This window comes from Diaphorina citri, unplaced genomic scaffold (genome assembly GCF_000475195.1).
Source record: "Diaphorina citri unplaced genomic scaffold, Diaci psyllid genome assembly version 1.1 scaffold500, whole genome shotgun sequence".
Taxonomy (NCBI): Eukaryota; Metazoa; Arthropoda; class Insecta; order Hemiptera; family Psyllidae; genus Diaphorina; species Diaphorina citri.
The window spans coordinates 27,966-42,492 of NW_007377935.1; the positions used below are offsets into that span (position 1 = coordinate 27,966).

At 37.0% G+C, this 14,527-nt stretch overlaps 3 protein-coding genes across 4 annotated transcripts in view; 2 read left to right on the plus strand and 1 right to left on the minus strand.

Annotated features, from left to right (window-relative positions):
- Window positions 1–2,679: 2,679 nt before the first annotated feature.
- LOC103509466 (protein canopy homolog 3) lies at window positions 2,680–8,267 on the plus strand (the record flags this gene model as incomplete). The annotated part of the gene is given in 2 exon segments (XM_008474089.2): window positions 2,680–2,889; window positions 7,810–8,267. Coding segments are annotated over 2 exon segments (460 nt in total), but the record flags the coding sequence as incomplete, so codon positions are not given.
- On the minus strand, window positions 3,598–11,272 carry LOC103509465 (proliferation-associated protein 2G4). Its single transcript, XM_008474088.3, has 8 exons — window positions 11,091–11,272; window positions 9,193–9,435; window positions 8,847–9,001; window positions 8,384–8,605; window positions 7,527–7,619; window positions 6,726–6,924; window positions 5,957–6,084; window positions 3,598–5,867 (listed from the first exon to the last, which is right to left on the minus strand). The coding sequence occupies exons 1-8, from the start codon at window positions 11,182–11,184 to the stop codon at window positions 5,793–5,795; spliced, it is 1,209 nt and encodes a 402-aa protein (XP_008472310.1). The 5' UTR covers window positions 11,185–11,272; the 3' UTR covers window positions 3,598–5,792.
- LOC103509464 overlaps window positions 10,051–14,527 on the plus strand; it is a 28,842-nt gene continuing 24,365 nt past the window's right edge. The window contains exons 1-6 of one of the 2 annotated variants that reach the window (XM_008474087.3): window positions 10,051–10,424; window positions 12,392–12,606; window positions 12,917–13,102; window positions 13,497–13,697; window positions 13,924–14,039; window positions 14,242–14,433. In XM_008474087.3, coding sequence (XP_008472309.1) covers window positions 10,220–10,424; window positions 12,392–12,606; window positions 12,917–13,102; window positions 13,497–13,697; window positions 13,924–13,974 — 858 coding nt within the window. In that variant the 5' untranslated portion in view covers window positions 10,051–10,219 and the 3' untranslated portion in view covers window positions 13,975–14,039; window positions 14,242–14,433. Of the gene's footprint in view, window positions 10,425–12,391; window positions 12,607–12,916; window positions 13,103–13,496; window positions 13,698–13,923; window positions 14,040–14,241; window positions 14,434–14,527 lie in introns of those variants that run through there. The other variant, XM_008474086.3, reaches the window with a different exon arrangement.

Sequence of the window (14,527 nt, forward strand, 5' to 3'; positions counted from 1 at the left end):
CGCCTACTCGCACACGCTCTCGTACGCTTTTTTTATTATGTATCTATCTATCCAGATTTTAGATACGTATATATTTTTTTTATTCATAGCTAATGGGTACCTAATAGTCCCATGCTGATCCCCCCACTAGGAGTTCCCTGGGTACCTATTACGCGCTTCCACTGTCACCGTGAGATGCTAAACCTATGACCTCATCCTAAACTACGTATTAGATGATAATATAAATAACGGAATAGTGGGTACGAAAGCTGTTTTTTTTTTTACTTTTTTTTTTTTACTAGGTATTATTTTGTCTATTCGATTTATTTTATTTTTTTTATTTTTTTTTTGATAAAAAGTAAACAAACTCCCAAGGTCACTTCATATCGTCTTTATGCCATCTAAACTTTTTTCGCTATACGATTAGTGCCAAGGTTAGGTACTCCTATCCTATCATATCATAAGGCTTATGACATAAGCCAACCAGGGCTCCAAATTTTCTGAGTTGTGCCTACAGTAAAGGAGAAAAATGAAGCGCTAGGACCGAAAATACCGAAATCAAAGACAGGAAAAAACCAGCCACTGTGAGAACTTTATCTGTTTAGGATAAAGTTCCCGGGCGGGAATCGAACCCGCAGTTTAGATTTTGATTTCACTTCGTTCATTCGGGGTTTGACTTTGGCAGATGGGAATCATCCAGCCTGTACGCGTGGGTATTAATTTGTTTATATTCAGGGGACTCTTCAACAGAGGGTGTCTACCAAAACGGAAAAATAAAATTCCCTGACTTTTCCCGGTTTTCCAGTCCAATTTTTCAAAATTTCCAGTCTACTTTTCCTTCTTAATAGCAAACATAACATAGGCTTTTTCTTCTTGGGAAAGATTTTATTGTTTAAATAATATTATAACTTTATTAAATAAACTTACCTTTGTTTCTTGGATTTGCTTCTTGGAAAGAATTCTAGCTTTGAAATTGAATAAAATTTGGATCTGGCTAAACAAAAATGTTAAAATTTCCAGAATAGGAAAAAGTTGGACAAACAGGCAGATGATTTGGATTTCCACCGATGCTTACTTATTGTGATTGCTGGTTAGAGTGGTTAATGATTAGACTTCACCCCTGAAAAGGTTAAGCCCAAATAAAAAGAAACCGCTCCGCTCTACCGTCAGAACAGAACCCTTTTTCTTTCTAATCAAAAATTATGTTGAGGTAGGTAAATTTCTAATCTTAAATACCTAGGTAATTGATTATAATTATGTATGTAGTTACTTAGCTATACATAATTACGTAGGTATATACCTACATATAAGAATAATTTAAATCAAAATAAGATAGGTAGGTACCCATACTAGGTCTGATTATACTTCCATGGGTCTGAGAGCAGTTTAGTTGATAAACAGGGTCACACAAGTACCTACGAGAAGGTATACGAAAGAATCACAGTAAAGTTGGAAAAGAATTCCAATTTTGGAGTAGTTATGTAAGGTAATCGACCAAGTAGTTCGGTCTACCGTTCTCGAGATATTTTGTTTACAGACAGACAGAAGGACAGACACACGGACCAATGGCTGAAACTTTGTATTTAGGCTCTGGGGACCTCAAAACGTGTTTTGGCACTAAAAACTGACCATCGAAAAATTGACCCGATTACAATACTTTCCTTCCTATAGGATAAGGAGAGTAAAAAGTGGCGCGTTACGCTTGCAATGTGAGGCGGGCAAATGTTGTTATGAAGGTAACGATACACGTGGTTAGTATCCGGATGAACCACCATCTGGGGAATCGCGGGATCCTGGCTTTTGACAGCCCCACTCAGGCTGGGTGAAGGTAATGTGAGGAGACGGCCGGCTCTGACACCAAAAAGAGTTTAAAACCTCTGTCAACCCTTGGTACTAAAAACTTTAGCAGTTATAGGTACAGTGATGTTAAAGCCTTTTTATTTAGGTTGGTATTTTAATTAACACCCTGTATTTTCTTTTGAGTCAAAGTTTTCCAAAACATTGACCACCACAAACCACGTTGTTATGTATGGCTATGGGAGAGCTTGTAGCCTTTTTTTATTATTATTATTACTAGATTTTAGATATTAATATTTTTTTTATTCATAGCTATGGGTACCTAATAGTCCATGCTGATTCCCACAGGAGGTCTGGGTTACTATACGGTTCAGCACCGTGAGAGCTAAACCTATGACCTCTCCTAACTACGTATTAGATGATAATATAAATAACGGAATAGTGGGTACGAAGCTGTTTTTTTTTTTACTTTTTTTTTTTTTTCTTTAGTATTTTTCTCAGACATTCAGACAATAAGTATTGTTATCGAATGCTGATACACTCATTCAAACAACAATGGAATTAATTGATATGTCCTGCAGCTAAATTTAGGTACCTAGCTACATAATGTATATTATTGGTAGGAATGGTAGGTCTCATAATCACAATGATGGGATGATTAGGGTAATCAATGATCTTTATCTCTTTATTGTCACAGTAATGTCATTAATAACAATGGTCACAGTACCTATTTGTCACAGTAATGACATTAATAACAATATCTTGTATAATTACATCAATAAAATTATGTCGTAACTTAGCGTAGGTCCTGTTGATAAACATAAATTAATTATCGATTGTTAATTTACATAACGGGCTAATCTGTCCATTAGAGGTAGTAGAACTGTTGGAGGTCCCTAGCAATAAAAGCAATGATGTGATAGAATTGGGCTATTCCATTGATGACAAGAACAAGAAGAAAACCAAGTACAAAAAGTCTGAACTAAGGCTTGTTGAATCTTTAGAAGGATTGTGCAATAGAATCCTTGAGTACAACATCCATAAGGAACGTTCTGATAGTACAAGATTTGCAAAAGGAATGAGTGAAACATTTAAAACTCTCCATGGGCTAGTGTAAGTTTTCCCTCTTCCTGTAATTATCCTATAATAATGGCTCTCCAATAATATATGCGAGTAACTAAACAAGTGTTTCTTTGCATTAAAATATGACTGTCCTTTATTTGATTTACCCAAAATGGTGTCTACTTACCTAGGTAACAAGATTTTTGACTACTTACCTATGTAACAAGATTTTTGATTAATACTTTTTCATTATTATTATTTTGATAAACCTTTATTTTTATTGTTTATAATTTTTGTTTACACTTGATCTAATAAATAAAAGGAAGGGGTCAAAAAAAAAAAAAAAAAAAACCCGCGATGTGCCTTATGGCTAACGTGTAATTGAACTGACTTGAAAATACTTTCCTTCCTATAGGATAAGGAAAGTAAAAAGAGGTTTGATAGAAGGAACTGTAACTGCTGACGTCTTATCGTCCCGAAAGCGAAGAGAGAAGACAGGATAGGAGAAAGACAACCGTTCCGAGAACGAATCTGATTGACGTCATCGCCACCTAAAATCAATTGAACCAAGGTTCACACAAAATGAAATAAATAAACTCGGTACTCTTATTGACATCAATCGTTTTCAAATAAATTAATATTTTTTTATTGAAAAAATAATAAAAAGTTTAGAAAAGAAAACTTTCAGTTTATATTAAACGGATTGAAAATTAAAAGATAGATAAATCAAAGAGAGTATTTTGAGAGAAGGAAAAAAGAGGCACCCAAAATCGTCACCAAATGTCTAGGAGGTGGAAAGTACCGCGTTCGATTCCCCCGAGAGGCAATGAACCTTGTCGAGGACAAAACTTCCCTTAAACGTACGACGAAATTTTCTACAAAATTCAAAAATATCCCTCCAAAGTGCGTACGGTATTTTTAACTATGTACTACTTTACTACAAATCTTACTTGGAAATTCCTCACTTTCAGGAGAAATTCCCGCAATTCAGGAGAAGAACGCTTATTCAAATCTAATGTTAGTGGGGAGAACCAAGAGAATTACAACTAAAGAAAAAAGCTGGAGTTTACTATGTGACTTTCTTTTTCAGTCATCATACGAAATTTCTCTTTGGACTAGTTCGGACTGGCAGCGGGTGTGGTAGCGCCATTACGTCCAAACTAGTCCAAAGAGAAATTTCGTATCAAGACCGAAAAAAAAGTCACACAATAAAATACAGTTAAAATAAAATAACTTAAAAATAGGTCGATATCAAAAATAAATTGATCAATAACAACAATTCAAATACAAATGAAATGAAAAACTATTTGAACTACCACGAGATAAAACACCGCGGGTCTACAGGCTCATGTTGACATGAACATTGACTTCGCGCAGACTGGACAAACGTGCATGTCAACATGAGGGTGTAGACCCCGTCTATACACTCGTATTTCAAGCCTGAGGTTTAAGCCACTTTCAGAACTTTCTATAAACAATAGTAGAATAGAATATACCCAGTTTGTACTGCCAGAATGAGACTGAAAAGTCCTTTACTCCAAGTCTAAACAGTAGTCTAAACCGACAATAGTAGGTATTGTCATGGGAACATTATACAGAAAAGACGAAGCAGAAAGAGCAAAATCCATTGAAATACGAGGCATCTATCAGGAATTGTGGGAGAAAAGGATTTGGCAAAGTCTATAGTATGAATGATGATGAATGGAACTTAATGGGGGAGGTAGATAAAGGGATTAATGGCCAAGGCCAGGCACTCATTATCAGGTATCAGGTTGACCCGACAGGCGTACCTGATCGGGTGTACCTGTAAGGTCTACCTGATGGTGAGTGGCTGGCCAGGATCTCAATCTGAGTTAGTCCAGGCCATAAATCTCGCTAGTAAAAGACATCAAAAGCTGGTGATAAAATACACAGTCCGGATTATATAGCTAAACTAGAACGAAGAACTCCGCTTTCTCGTATCTCATTGGTTGAGTGGATTAGGTTTAACCAATCAGATATATATATAAAAAAAAAAAAAAAAAAAAAAAAAAAAAAAAAAAAAAATGCAAAGTGACTTCATAGAACCCTAGGCCCTAGCTTTGGAGAACCTTTGAGGTCCAGGCAATTAAATCAACCAATTAGACAGGGAATGAGCTGTTCAATTGAGATTCAACTAAGAATCTTTCGTGTCAAGATATTACAATAGAGTGAGATGCAATGATGTCCTACGTTAAAAGTTCCTGAGTTATAGTACAGTCATGGGATACCACCTAAAAGGTCAAACCTATGAAAATGATACAGACCTCTCACACTAGAGTGAGAGGAATATTTTCATAGGTTTAGATTTTTTAGTCGCGCAACTTTTGGCCAGCTCAATGTCGCACGATTACGCTTTCAATGTGCGATAGCGATAGGCCCGAGACTGGTATTACTGAATTCTTGAATGCAAGTGCTCATTCCTTAAACGTAAATGCCCATTCCTTAAACGTAAGTACTCATTCCTTAAATTTAAGTGCTCATTCCTCGTAAGTGCTGACTTGAGGGCTAGTTTTCCTATATATAGGAAAGAACCTTGAGGAGTAGGTAGGTGTTCAGTAATACGAGCTTGGGATTTGTTCAGAAATTTCAGGCTAATATTCCAAGTTCAGGTTCTATGGACGAAGTTTATGTTCACTTATTTAGGTACTCACACTAGATAAAACAAATTCAAACTTTAAAAAATCAATGATGGAAATGAGAAGCAAAGAATTTTAATCTCCCTCTTTGATTTTTTACTTTCCTTATCCTATAGTTACTGTAGTAGGAAATAAAGTAATGTATCTGGACAAAATATTCGATGGTCAATTTTTAGTGTCAAAACACGTTTTTTTTTCTAAATCAGGTGTTGTTTTACAGCAGGGGAGGGAGGGTAAGGTTCGTATTCAAGGTCCAAAGTCCAGGGGCGGATACTCTCTCTCTCACAGAGGGTGTACTCACGCCTCCTCAGGGGTGGCTGGGGGTGCATTTTCATCTCCCTCTGTTGTTACCGCCTCTTTGGCCGCCCCCTCCTTGGTTTCTTTCTTCTTGGCGGTACAGGGGTGGCTGGGGGTGCATTTTCATCTCCCTCTGTTGTTACCGCCTCTTTGGCCGCCCCCTCCTTGGTTTCTTTCTTCTTGGCGGTTTTCTTGGCGGTCTTCGGGTTGGCCGAAGACAGGAGCAGGGCTTTCAACTCGGGGTCACTGACGGACAGGGTGCTCTTGTAGTGGTCCGATTCGAATGGGATGCCTGATAGAGACCGAATGACAATAATTGGTTAAAAATTTGATATTCAGGAAGATATTTTTCCATGTGTTTCTCGGTAAAATCGTCTGAAAAATGATTTTGCTGTAGTGGCTTCAGCTGTAGCCGAATGGTGATGGCAGAACAAAGAAAAGATAACATTTATATCTGCCATACACCAGGGTGATGGTCTCTCTATAGCCATGTTTAATTGAGGTTCAAAAAAAAGTAACAATAGGTACCTACTAGATGGCCATTTTTTTCCTTTTATAATGGGATTGACGTCACTGTATAGCTGCCTGTTAGTGAATGGGATTTCACCCTCCTTATAACTACAAGCTTTTGACTTTTTAGTTTTTCTCACCCTTATGCATCAGGATCCAAAAATCACATTAGAAAATTTTCTGTCTGTCTGTCACGCTGATAGACCTTTTTGTCCTCTTTTCATAAGAAAACGGCTCGACCGATTTTGATTAAATTTTCTGTGGTTAAGAAAAGTACCTACTGAGGGTGACATAGACTACGTAAAATACATAATCACATTTCATCCTGATTCAAAATGATGGCACTTCAAATCCATACCTCTTACTCTGCACTGATCTTATATATTCAAAGGACAGATCAACTACTAGTCTACAGTATTTTACCTGTAATGCGATGGGGTCCATTGGGCATGAGCAACACGGTGAACTTGAACTGAGCGACAGTCTCCCCGGGCTTCTCATAGAGTACTTGGAACGGCTCGATGAGCTTGTGTTTGACACACTCGTTGATACCCAGCCTTGCCTGTGACTCGTTCTCAAAGAACCTCAGATTGAACGGCATGTTGGAATATTTCTTCTGGACCTGTGATGCAATTAGACAGAAATTTCAATTACCTACTTGACACATAGACAACATCTTTTTTTTTTTTTTTTAAATAATGAAAAAGCACTTATTTATGGTGTTTGTTTTATTTTTTTTCTACTGAAGGAGTGGTAATAGGCGACTTTTTTTTCCATTAGGCGCTTTAACTGATGTGTTAAATAGGAGACTTTAGAGTAGGATCACACATGAAATATTCAAGTAAATAAATCAGCTTGGTTTAAAGTTTTTCACAGTAAGTTTGACATTTTTTTGGGGGACAGTTTTAGAGAGAACTGTAGCTGCTAAGTTTTTATTGTCCCAAAAGTGAAGAGAGGAGGTTGGTTCAGACAATCTCTCCATCTTTTCATCAGTCCCCTTCACTTCCATTCTCTCAACACATTTCCCTATGTAGCTCTCATATCTTCTTTCAACATGTCCATACCACTGCAGTCTCTTCAGTCTCCGGATCTTTTTGGACACTAACGTGTCTGCTTTGCAATAAAAAAATGTTGAAATCAGGTTTTTTCTTTTTTTTTTTAGGTGCTTTAACTATGTGTTAAAACACATTGTTTGCACTGCAACATCAGGTTTATTGTGCTTACCTCACCAAAGAAGGCACGCGAGGCTTTCAGTTTGAGCTGATAGTTCTCCTCGGTCTTCTTGTAGATGGTGACCCGAGTATCTTGCTCTCGACCCTACAACACACAATGTCATTTGTTATTTGATACACAGCTTAATTAATATGTGTAAAAAAGTGATATTGCAAATGTTTGATCATGGGGGGAAATAAACTAACTCTGCTTATTGATGGAATGATTGGGCCTTGGACCAACACCAATTAAAAAAAAAAAAAAAAAAAAAAAAAAAAAAAAAATTTTCTTCCAGTGATAAAGGTGTGAAGGTAGATCTGGGGATTCCAATGGACCTTTGGGATAAGCCATCAGTTGAGATTACTCAACTCAAAGCTCAGTGTGAGACTTTACTTGAAGATCATGAGAGTGATATTGAAGACTGGTATTTCCGAAGACAAGGAGAAGTATCCTTGAAGCAGTTCTTGTGCTCTGAAAAGGCCTTGAAAAGTGATGATACCTCCTGCTTAAATGAAGAATTGCCTTCAAAGAAAGATGAATTGTAAAACTAGATCTCATGAATTGATGACCGTAGGTTAGAGGATATGCCTCTACCTACTTTTTGATTGGAACATTTTGCTCTCTAATGTGTATTATTGTAATATTGTATACCACCTCTAATTTTGTGATTAGCTTGTGTTTTATAAGCTACTGTGATGCTCCATACTTTTAGTAAATTTCTACATTTATAAGAGCAAAAAAAAAAAAAAAAAACCGGGTAAAAAAAAAATCAAGTTCAAGTAAATTAAATAAGTATTAATAATAAAGAAAGGTGAATTAAAAATCAATTACATGGGTTGATTATAAAGTCAATCAAACAGTCCACTTACCACTCCATCCCCAGTGCTCACAAGCACATCCATTGCATACACCTCATTTGTTTCAAATGTGTACTTCTCATGCTCCTTCTTCTGCGAGTCACTCGGGTTTTGAATGATGGTCTTCTCACCGTCAATTTGTCCCTGCTTCAACTGGTGACTCAGCATACCTTCCAGCGGCTTGCACTCAAAGTCTTTGCAGATTTTCTGGACAGTGTCTGTGATTAGATAGGTCTGAAAAAATAAAATATTAATTAAAATAAATGAGAAAAAAGATGATAAGTCTTTGGGATCCTGTGTGTTATTTTATTAGCACATTACTTCATTTTGTAAGACCTTTTTTTTCTTCCAAACCTCTTGCTTGAAAATATTAAACTTTAAAGGTTAGAGGTAAATGGATAAAGAATTTGATAAAATTTCCACAATCAAAAAATGATGATAGGCTTACTATCATTTCTCTTTTATGTTCACTTACATCATTGCCAGGTTTCATAAGGCGTAAGGCAGCTTCTGAAGCATAGTGGGCAGCTAGAATGGCATTGGCTTTTTTACCCATACATTTCCTATGTTTGGCAGCTCCAACTACTATTGTGTGTGCCACCACGGCAATGAATCCATCCACATGTGCCCCTGGAAGAGGAAATCCACCACAAAATTAAAAAGAGGAATGGAATAATTTCTATGGGTACAACTTGCTCCTTTTGAGTTATAGCTCTGTGAGCAGATAAACTTTAAACAATGTACAAAATTCACCCCCTTTAGAACTTGATTTTTTAGGTGCCTTTACTTAATTCTACAATATAGGTAGTAAGCATATTTACCTAGATCAATTTTGACCACATCTTCTCTTTTCAATATCAAATCAGGGTCTGATCTCAATGGAGAAAAGTGGCATATACAGTTGTTAACAGATATGCATGTGGGAAAAGCAATGCCTTTTTTCATGTCCTTGATTTTCTTGAAACATTTGCTTGTCTCGTCAAATAACAACTGGTCACTAAATTCACAGATATCTTTAGCAGATGCATTTTCAACACACTTTTCAATAACTAGCTTGAGAACACCTGAAAGAAGAAGAAGGAAAATAAAAATAAATTTAAAGTTACAACACTATATCAATGATCAAATCTGCTTCTTGGGTACAACTTCAAAATTGAAAGAGTAGTAATTTTTTATCCACTATTTTTCCCAAGGATAAAAAAGCCTCCCTGTGTAAAGCAGATTCTATAAACTAGTCTACAATTTTATTCAGTACATAAATAATCACACTCTTCATTATTTTACACGGTAATAATGCAGAAGTCACATCCGTGGAAAAGAAAAGCTCCTTTTAGTATTTAACCTAACCCTATAATAACCAGGGTCACTGCTTGTTTGTGCCAGTTCCTTTGGTAGCAATATTCCATGGATTTTGAGCTAAAAATCAAGTAATTAAATAGCTTGTTAAACGTAACAAACAATACTCCATGGATGTGACTTCTGCACAAGTACCTTTTACACAATTAAAGCCAAGGTATGAAACAGAGATCCCACATATGGGATTTAACTCCATTCATGGACTTGGTCATGTTAAACCTAACCTCAAAACTTATCACTTGGATTTTCATTCATTAACCAAGTGCTGTTGTTCAAAACCCCAAAATGTGTGTCATGCGCAGAAACCAAAACTCGTCGAGCATCGTCACGATCCCCAAAAAAAATGCGTTGCGAAATCTGTCTACTATCACCATCACAACATCAGTGCTTTTTACCGCATTAAATTTGTCTAAAAGGAACTTTACAGAGTTTGTAAGTTACAGAGGTTTGTAGGTTCCTACAGCAGATTTTTGTATTTTTTGTTACTTCATCATGTCTAGTCTCTTAACCAAGCCTCATTTAAAAGTGTTCCAAGAACTCCTTCATGTGGTCAAGTATCCAGGTTCGGAAGCATATGTTGATGAATCTGCCATGAACAAGCTGTTTCGGAACATTGATGAAACTTATAAACAAGATTTATTTGTATGGATCATCAAAGAGTTTGACCCAGAGCTGGAGCCCTATGGAAAGTCTGAAGGTATGGTGTGTTTCAGAATTGCCCAGAGATCTGTTAATTGAAACTCTGAACCATTAGTTCTGTTTATTTCATAGTTGTAGAATTGAGAAAAGGGCCCTCAAAGGTCCAATGATACCTCTAAAACTACCTGCCTACTATAACAAATGTATAAATGTTTATTTATATGTACTGCTCTAATAGGACCAAAAAGAGCGTTTTTAATCCAGCAGTAGGCTGCTAATTACCATGGTGCTCAAATTTTGACAAATTTCTATGCCCCTTGCTTTACTCGAGCCCACACCTACCTTTATCAGGTGATTTGCTTAACCACTGTACCAGTGTACTAGGGTTGCCAACCGTACGTTATTTCCCGGAACAATCCGTATTTTTGTCAAAAATCAAATGTTCCGCCGGAACACACCCTTGTTCCGGTTTTTTTCCAAATCCATGGAAAATACGGGAACTGACTAATAAACAGAGAAAATTACAAAAAAAGTTTAAAAAGATAGGTAGTTATGTACGAAAAACACAAAAACCCGCGAGTCAAGTAGGTATTTTTTCAGCCTTTTAGCATGTGAGGTTAAACCCAGCAATTGCTTGGACTGACGGGAGTCAAATCGCCACATGAGCAGGGACCTAGCCTATGCCACCGAATGCATGGGTGAAGTTCGAATTCAGTATACTTACGATTAACAATTTCGCTGGCCATCTTGTACTTGGTGACGACCAAGTCTTCAGCGATGGTCTTCTCTTCATTCTTGTCGTCGTTCTTATCACCCATTTTTCACGGAAAGCCGACAAATTTCACTCAAATTTCCTCCCAGATCAAAAATTCAAAATCAAAAGCAAAACCAAACCAGAATTTTTTTGTTGACCAATTTTTTGTTTACAACAAAAATGAAGCCACTGCGCCGATCTACTGCGCAGCGATCATTCGATCGCTTCTGACGTCATTTTTGTCCAAGGAGGTGGAAAAATCTCGATCCAACAAAATGGAAGAGAACTGGAGCCATTTTTTTTTTAACTGCCCAGGATTATCACTAGACTGCCAAAGTATTTTGAGCGGCAATATTTAAAAAAGAGGAATTTGGAAAATTCAAGGAAGTTCTGTACAGAAATTTGGATTATTCTGAACTTTTTGTCTTGGTTTTGTAAACTTAGTCAAAGTCAAGTGTAGTTCTTGTACTACATTATCTGTTTAAAACGACGGTGACGTCTACCTGTTTGATGTGCCTGGATGAGTAAGAGGAAACCACTGAAGATAACATCTTCTTAAAAACACCAAAAGTGTTCAAACACAGGAAGCTAAGATGGATGTGTGTTTGAAAAGTTTATTAAACTTTCTAGTACTTTACATATACCTTTATGAGTTTTGTGTTTTTGCAATCACACCAGAGGACGAAGGAGTCAAGTATGCTAGTAAATGTGAAGGTAATTTTGGAACTTCAGGGGATCTCTTAAGTGTTGCTAGATTTTGTGGTTCTACCTGCTGTTAATTTATCTGCACTAGATCTTTATAGTCAATCATCATCTTACTTGCCTTTTCCTGTGTTTAGACAGGGTCAGTGTTTTTTCATTAGTCTCTCAATCAGCCCTAGCTAGGGCAGGGCCGTATTTAGGGGGGGGGGCCTTACGAGCTTAATTTCCCACTTGTACTGTGGGCCAGACTCCGAAAATTTTGGAGCATCCACCCCCCATCCATTATAGTGTTTGGACCTCGGGCTCCCCCCCTCGACAATCCTGGATATGGCCCTGAGCTAGGGTGATTGCTTTGGGCTTAAATTTGGTTTTAATTACAGAAAAAAGAAAAAAAAAAAAAAATGAGTGGATGTCCTTTGCACTCAACCGCAGATCTAAGTGCACAGCAGTGTGCAGGCCAAGCTCCAGTGATAGGGTGTTAATTGAATTAACAATCTCTTTACCATTCCATTAAGCATCTCCCTACACTGTACAGTCCTACATACTTGAGTGTTTCTTTTTTCTTGCAGAGAAGTTGAGATGGTTGCTGTGCTGCACTGGAATGATTCCCTCGGAGATTGAATGCACCAACTTTCTGAGTGGTCTTTTGCCCAATGAAGAACAGATGAAACATTGGAAGAACATCCTGTTGGTGGTGTATTCTCATAACAAGAAAGAGGAACCTGAGATTGCAGCCAGAAAAGAACTGTCAAACAAGTCTGAAAGTGCACAATCTAAATTAAAGGTGAGGAAAAAATGAAAATAAAAAACAAAGCTAGTTTTCATACTAGTAAAATTGTGAAAATTACTCCGTCCAATTGTTGTCACTTGTTAAGGTCTTTCCTCCTTTGATTTTGTCATAGTTCCTATTATGTGACAACAGGACTTACATTGGTAGGTAATGAACTCTACTATACTATTGTAATTTTTATCTTAAAATGTATTATGTAATCTTCATTGATTTTGTAATTGCCTTGAAAGGGGCATAAAATCAATTGGGTGTTAAAAAAAAAAAAAATAAAAAAATAAATACCCATCTTTTATGTTTATTTCAGTGTATCAATCTTCTACCTCCTGAGTATCAAAAAGATTTTGAAGAGCAAACCAAAGGTGATTACAAGGATTATATTAAGAGAATGAAGGAGAAATTATCAAGAGATCAAGAAGGAAAAGAGAATGCCATTCAATCTAATTCTAGAGGTGTTAGCGAAGGGGCAAGTTTGGAAGATACTATTGCTAAGGTAACTAAACCCTGGGTTTACACTGCTTACAGCCTCATTGGATTGCATTTTGGGTTTCTGAATAAGTGCAGACATAGGTATTAACATATCTAAATGGAGACTGTAGACCAGGGTCCCAGTTTTCTATTTATTTTTCAATACCTACCTACTTAGGTACCTTTCTCATCTAAGGTTCAAAAGTTCAAAGGTAGGCCTGCACTCTGGTATCTAAGTGATTAAGTAGTATCTGAGTGATGGAGAGAACCTCCTACCTTTTACTACTTTAGTAGAGTAGGTTAATAAACACCAAGGACATTTTTCCCTGGGGTTCCAAAGTACTTCCTCAGGATCAAGGACACTCAGGTACATATTACATGTTTGAGCTTGAGATGCCAATTTTCTCGTCTTTTTTCAGGTTGTTAATTTCAAAGGCCAATCCCACAGTGCAAGTCAGGCTCAGCAGTTAGATTTGGAAGCAGTGACAGAATTCTGTTCAAACTATGAGAAGTTGGTGAAGCCACATATTGGCCATGTTCTAGATCAGTCCTCAGATAAGAATATTCCTCATCTAGACCATTTGGCCGAATTTCTGGAAGAGTACTCATTCATGGCACAGGTAAAAATTTCCACACCAGAGTTTTAGGTTCGATTTTCAATAGGTAAGGTTGATACAAACTTCAAGGGTGTGCTCCTGTGGCAAATTTAAGAATATTTCACTCTAGGAAGCATTTCCGGATTTTCTGGACATGAGATCATAGAGGGAAATATCTCATGATGTCACCCATCCAAGTAGGTACACGCCACGCTTGACGTTGCTCGACTTGAATGTTTTCATGTTGCAGGTGATAGACACGTTCAAGCATTTTGAAAAATACCGGGGTTTGGTGGTTTGATTTGCAGCAGGAAATGGGAGAAGAGGAAATGTTAAAATGTAAATACTGATGCCCAAAACATGAAGGTAAGTGAAATTTATTTCATTTTCTTTTCTGTTCTGTCGAACCCTAAAAGTTGACTTAATGTGAGAAGATAAAATGTTCAAAATGTAAATCCCAAGATCTGGCCCAAAACAGGACGATAAGTTTTGAAATCCATTTTATTTTCTTTTCTATTGTATTGATCCTAAAAGTTGACTTAGAAGATTTTTTTTTTTTTTTTTTTAGGTTTGATAGAAGGAGCTGTAGATAACAGCCAAGGTCTTATCGTCCTGAAAAGGAAGGCAGGAGAAAGTCAGCCGTTCCCAGAACGAACCTCATCTGTTTAGGATAAACGTACCTACTTATTTACTGATGTGTCTAGCACCTAGGGGTAGAAATTGAATAAATAACACAGCGGACATGAAATAACCAAAGTCAGCTTCCTTTTGACAATGTATTTATTGCATTGTATGGCATACGATTCTAAAACGTACTGTTACGTAGGTAGAGGCAGTCTCTTCTTGATCCCTTG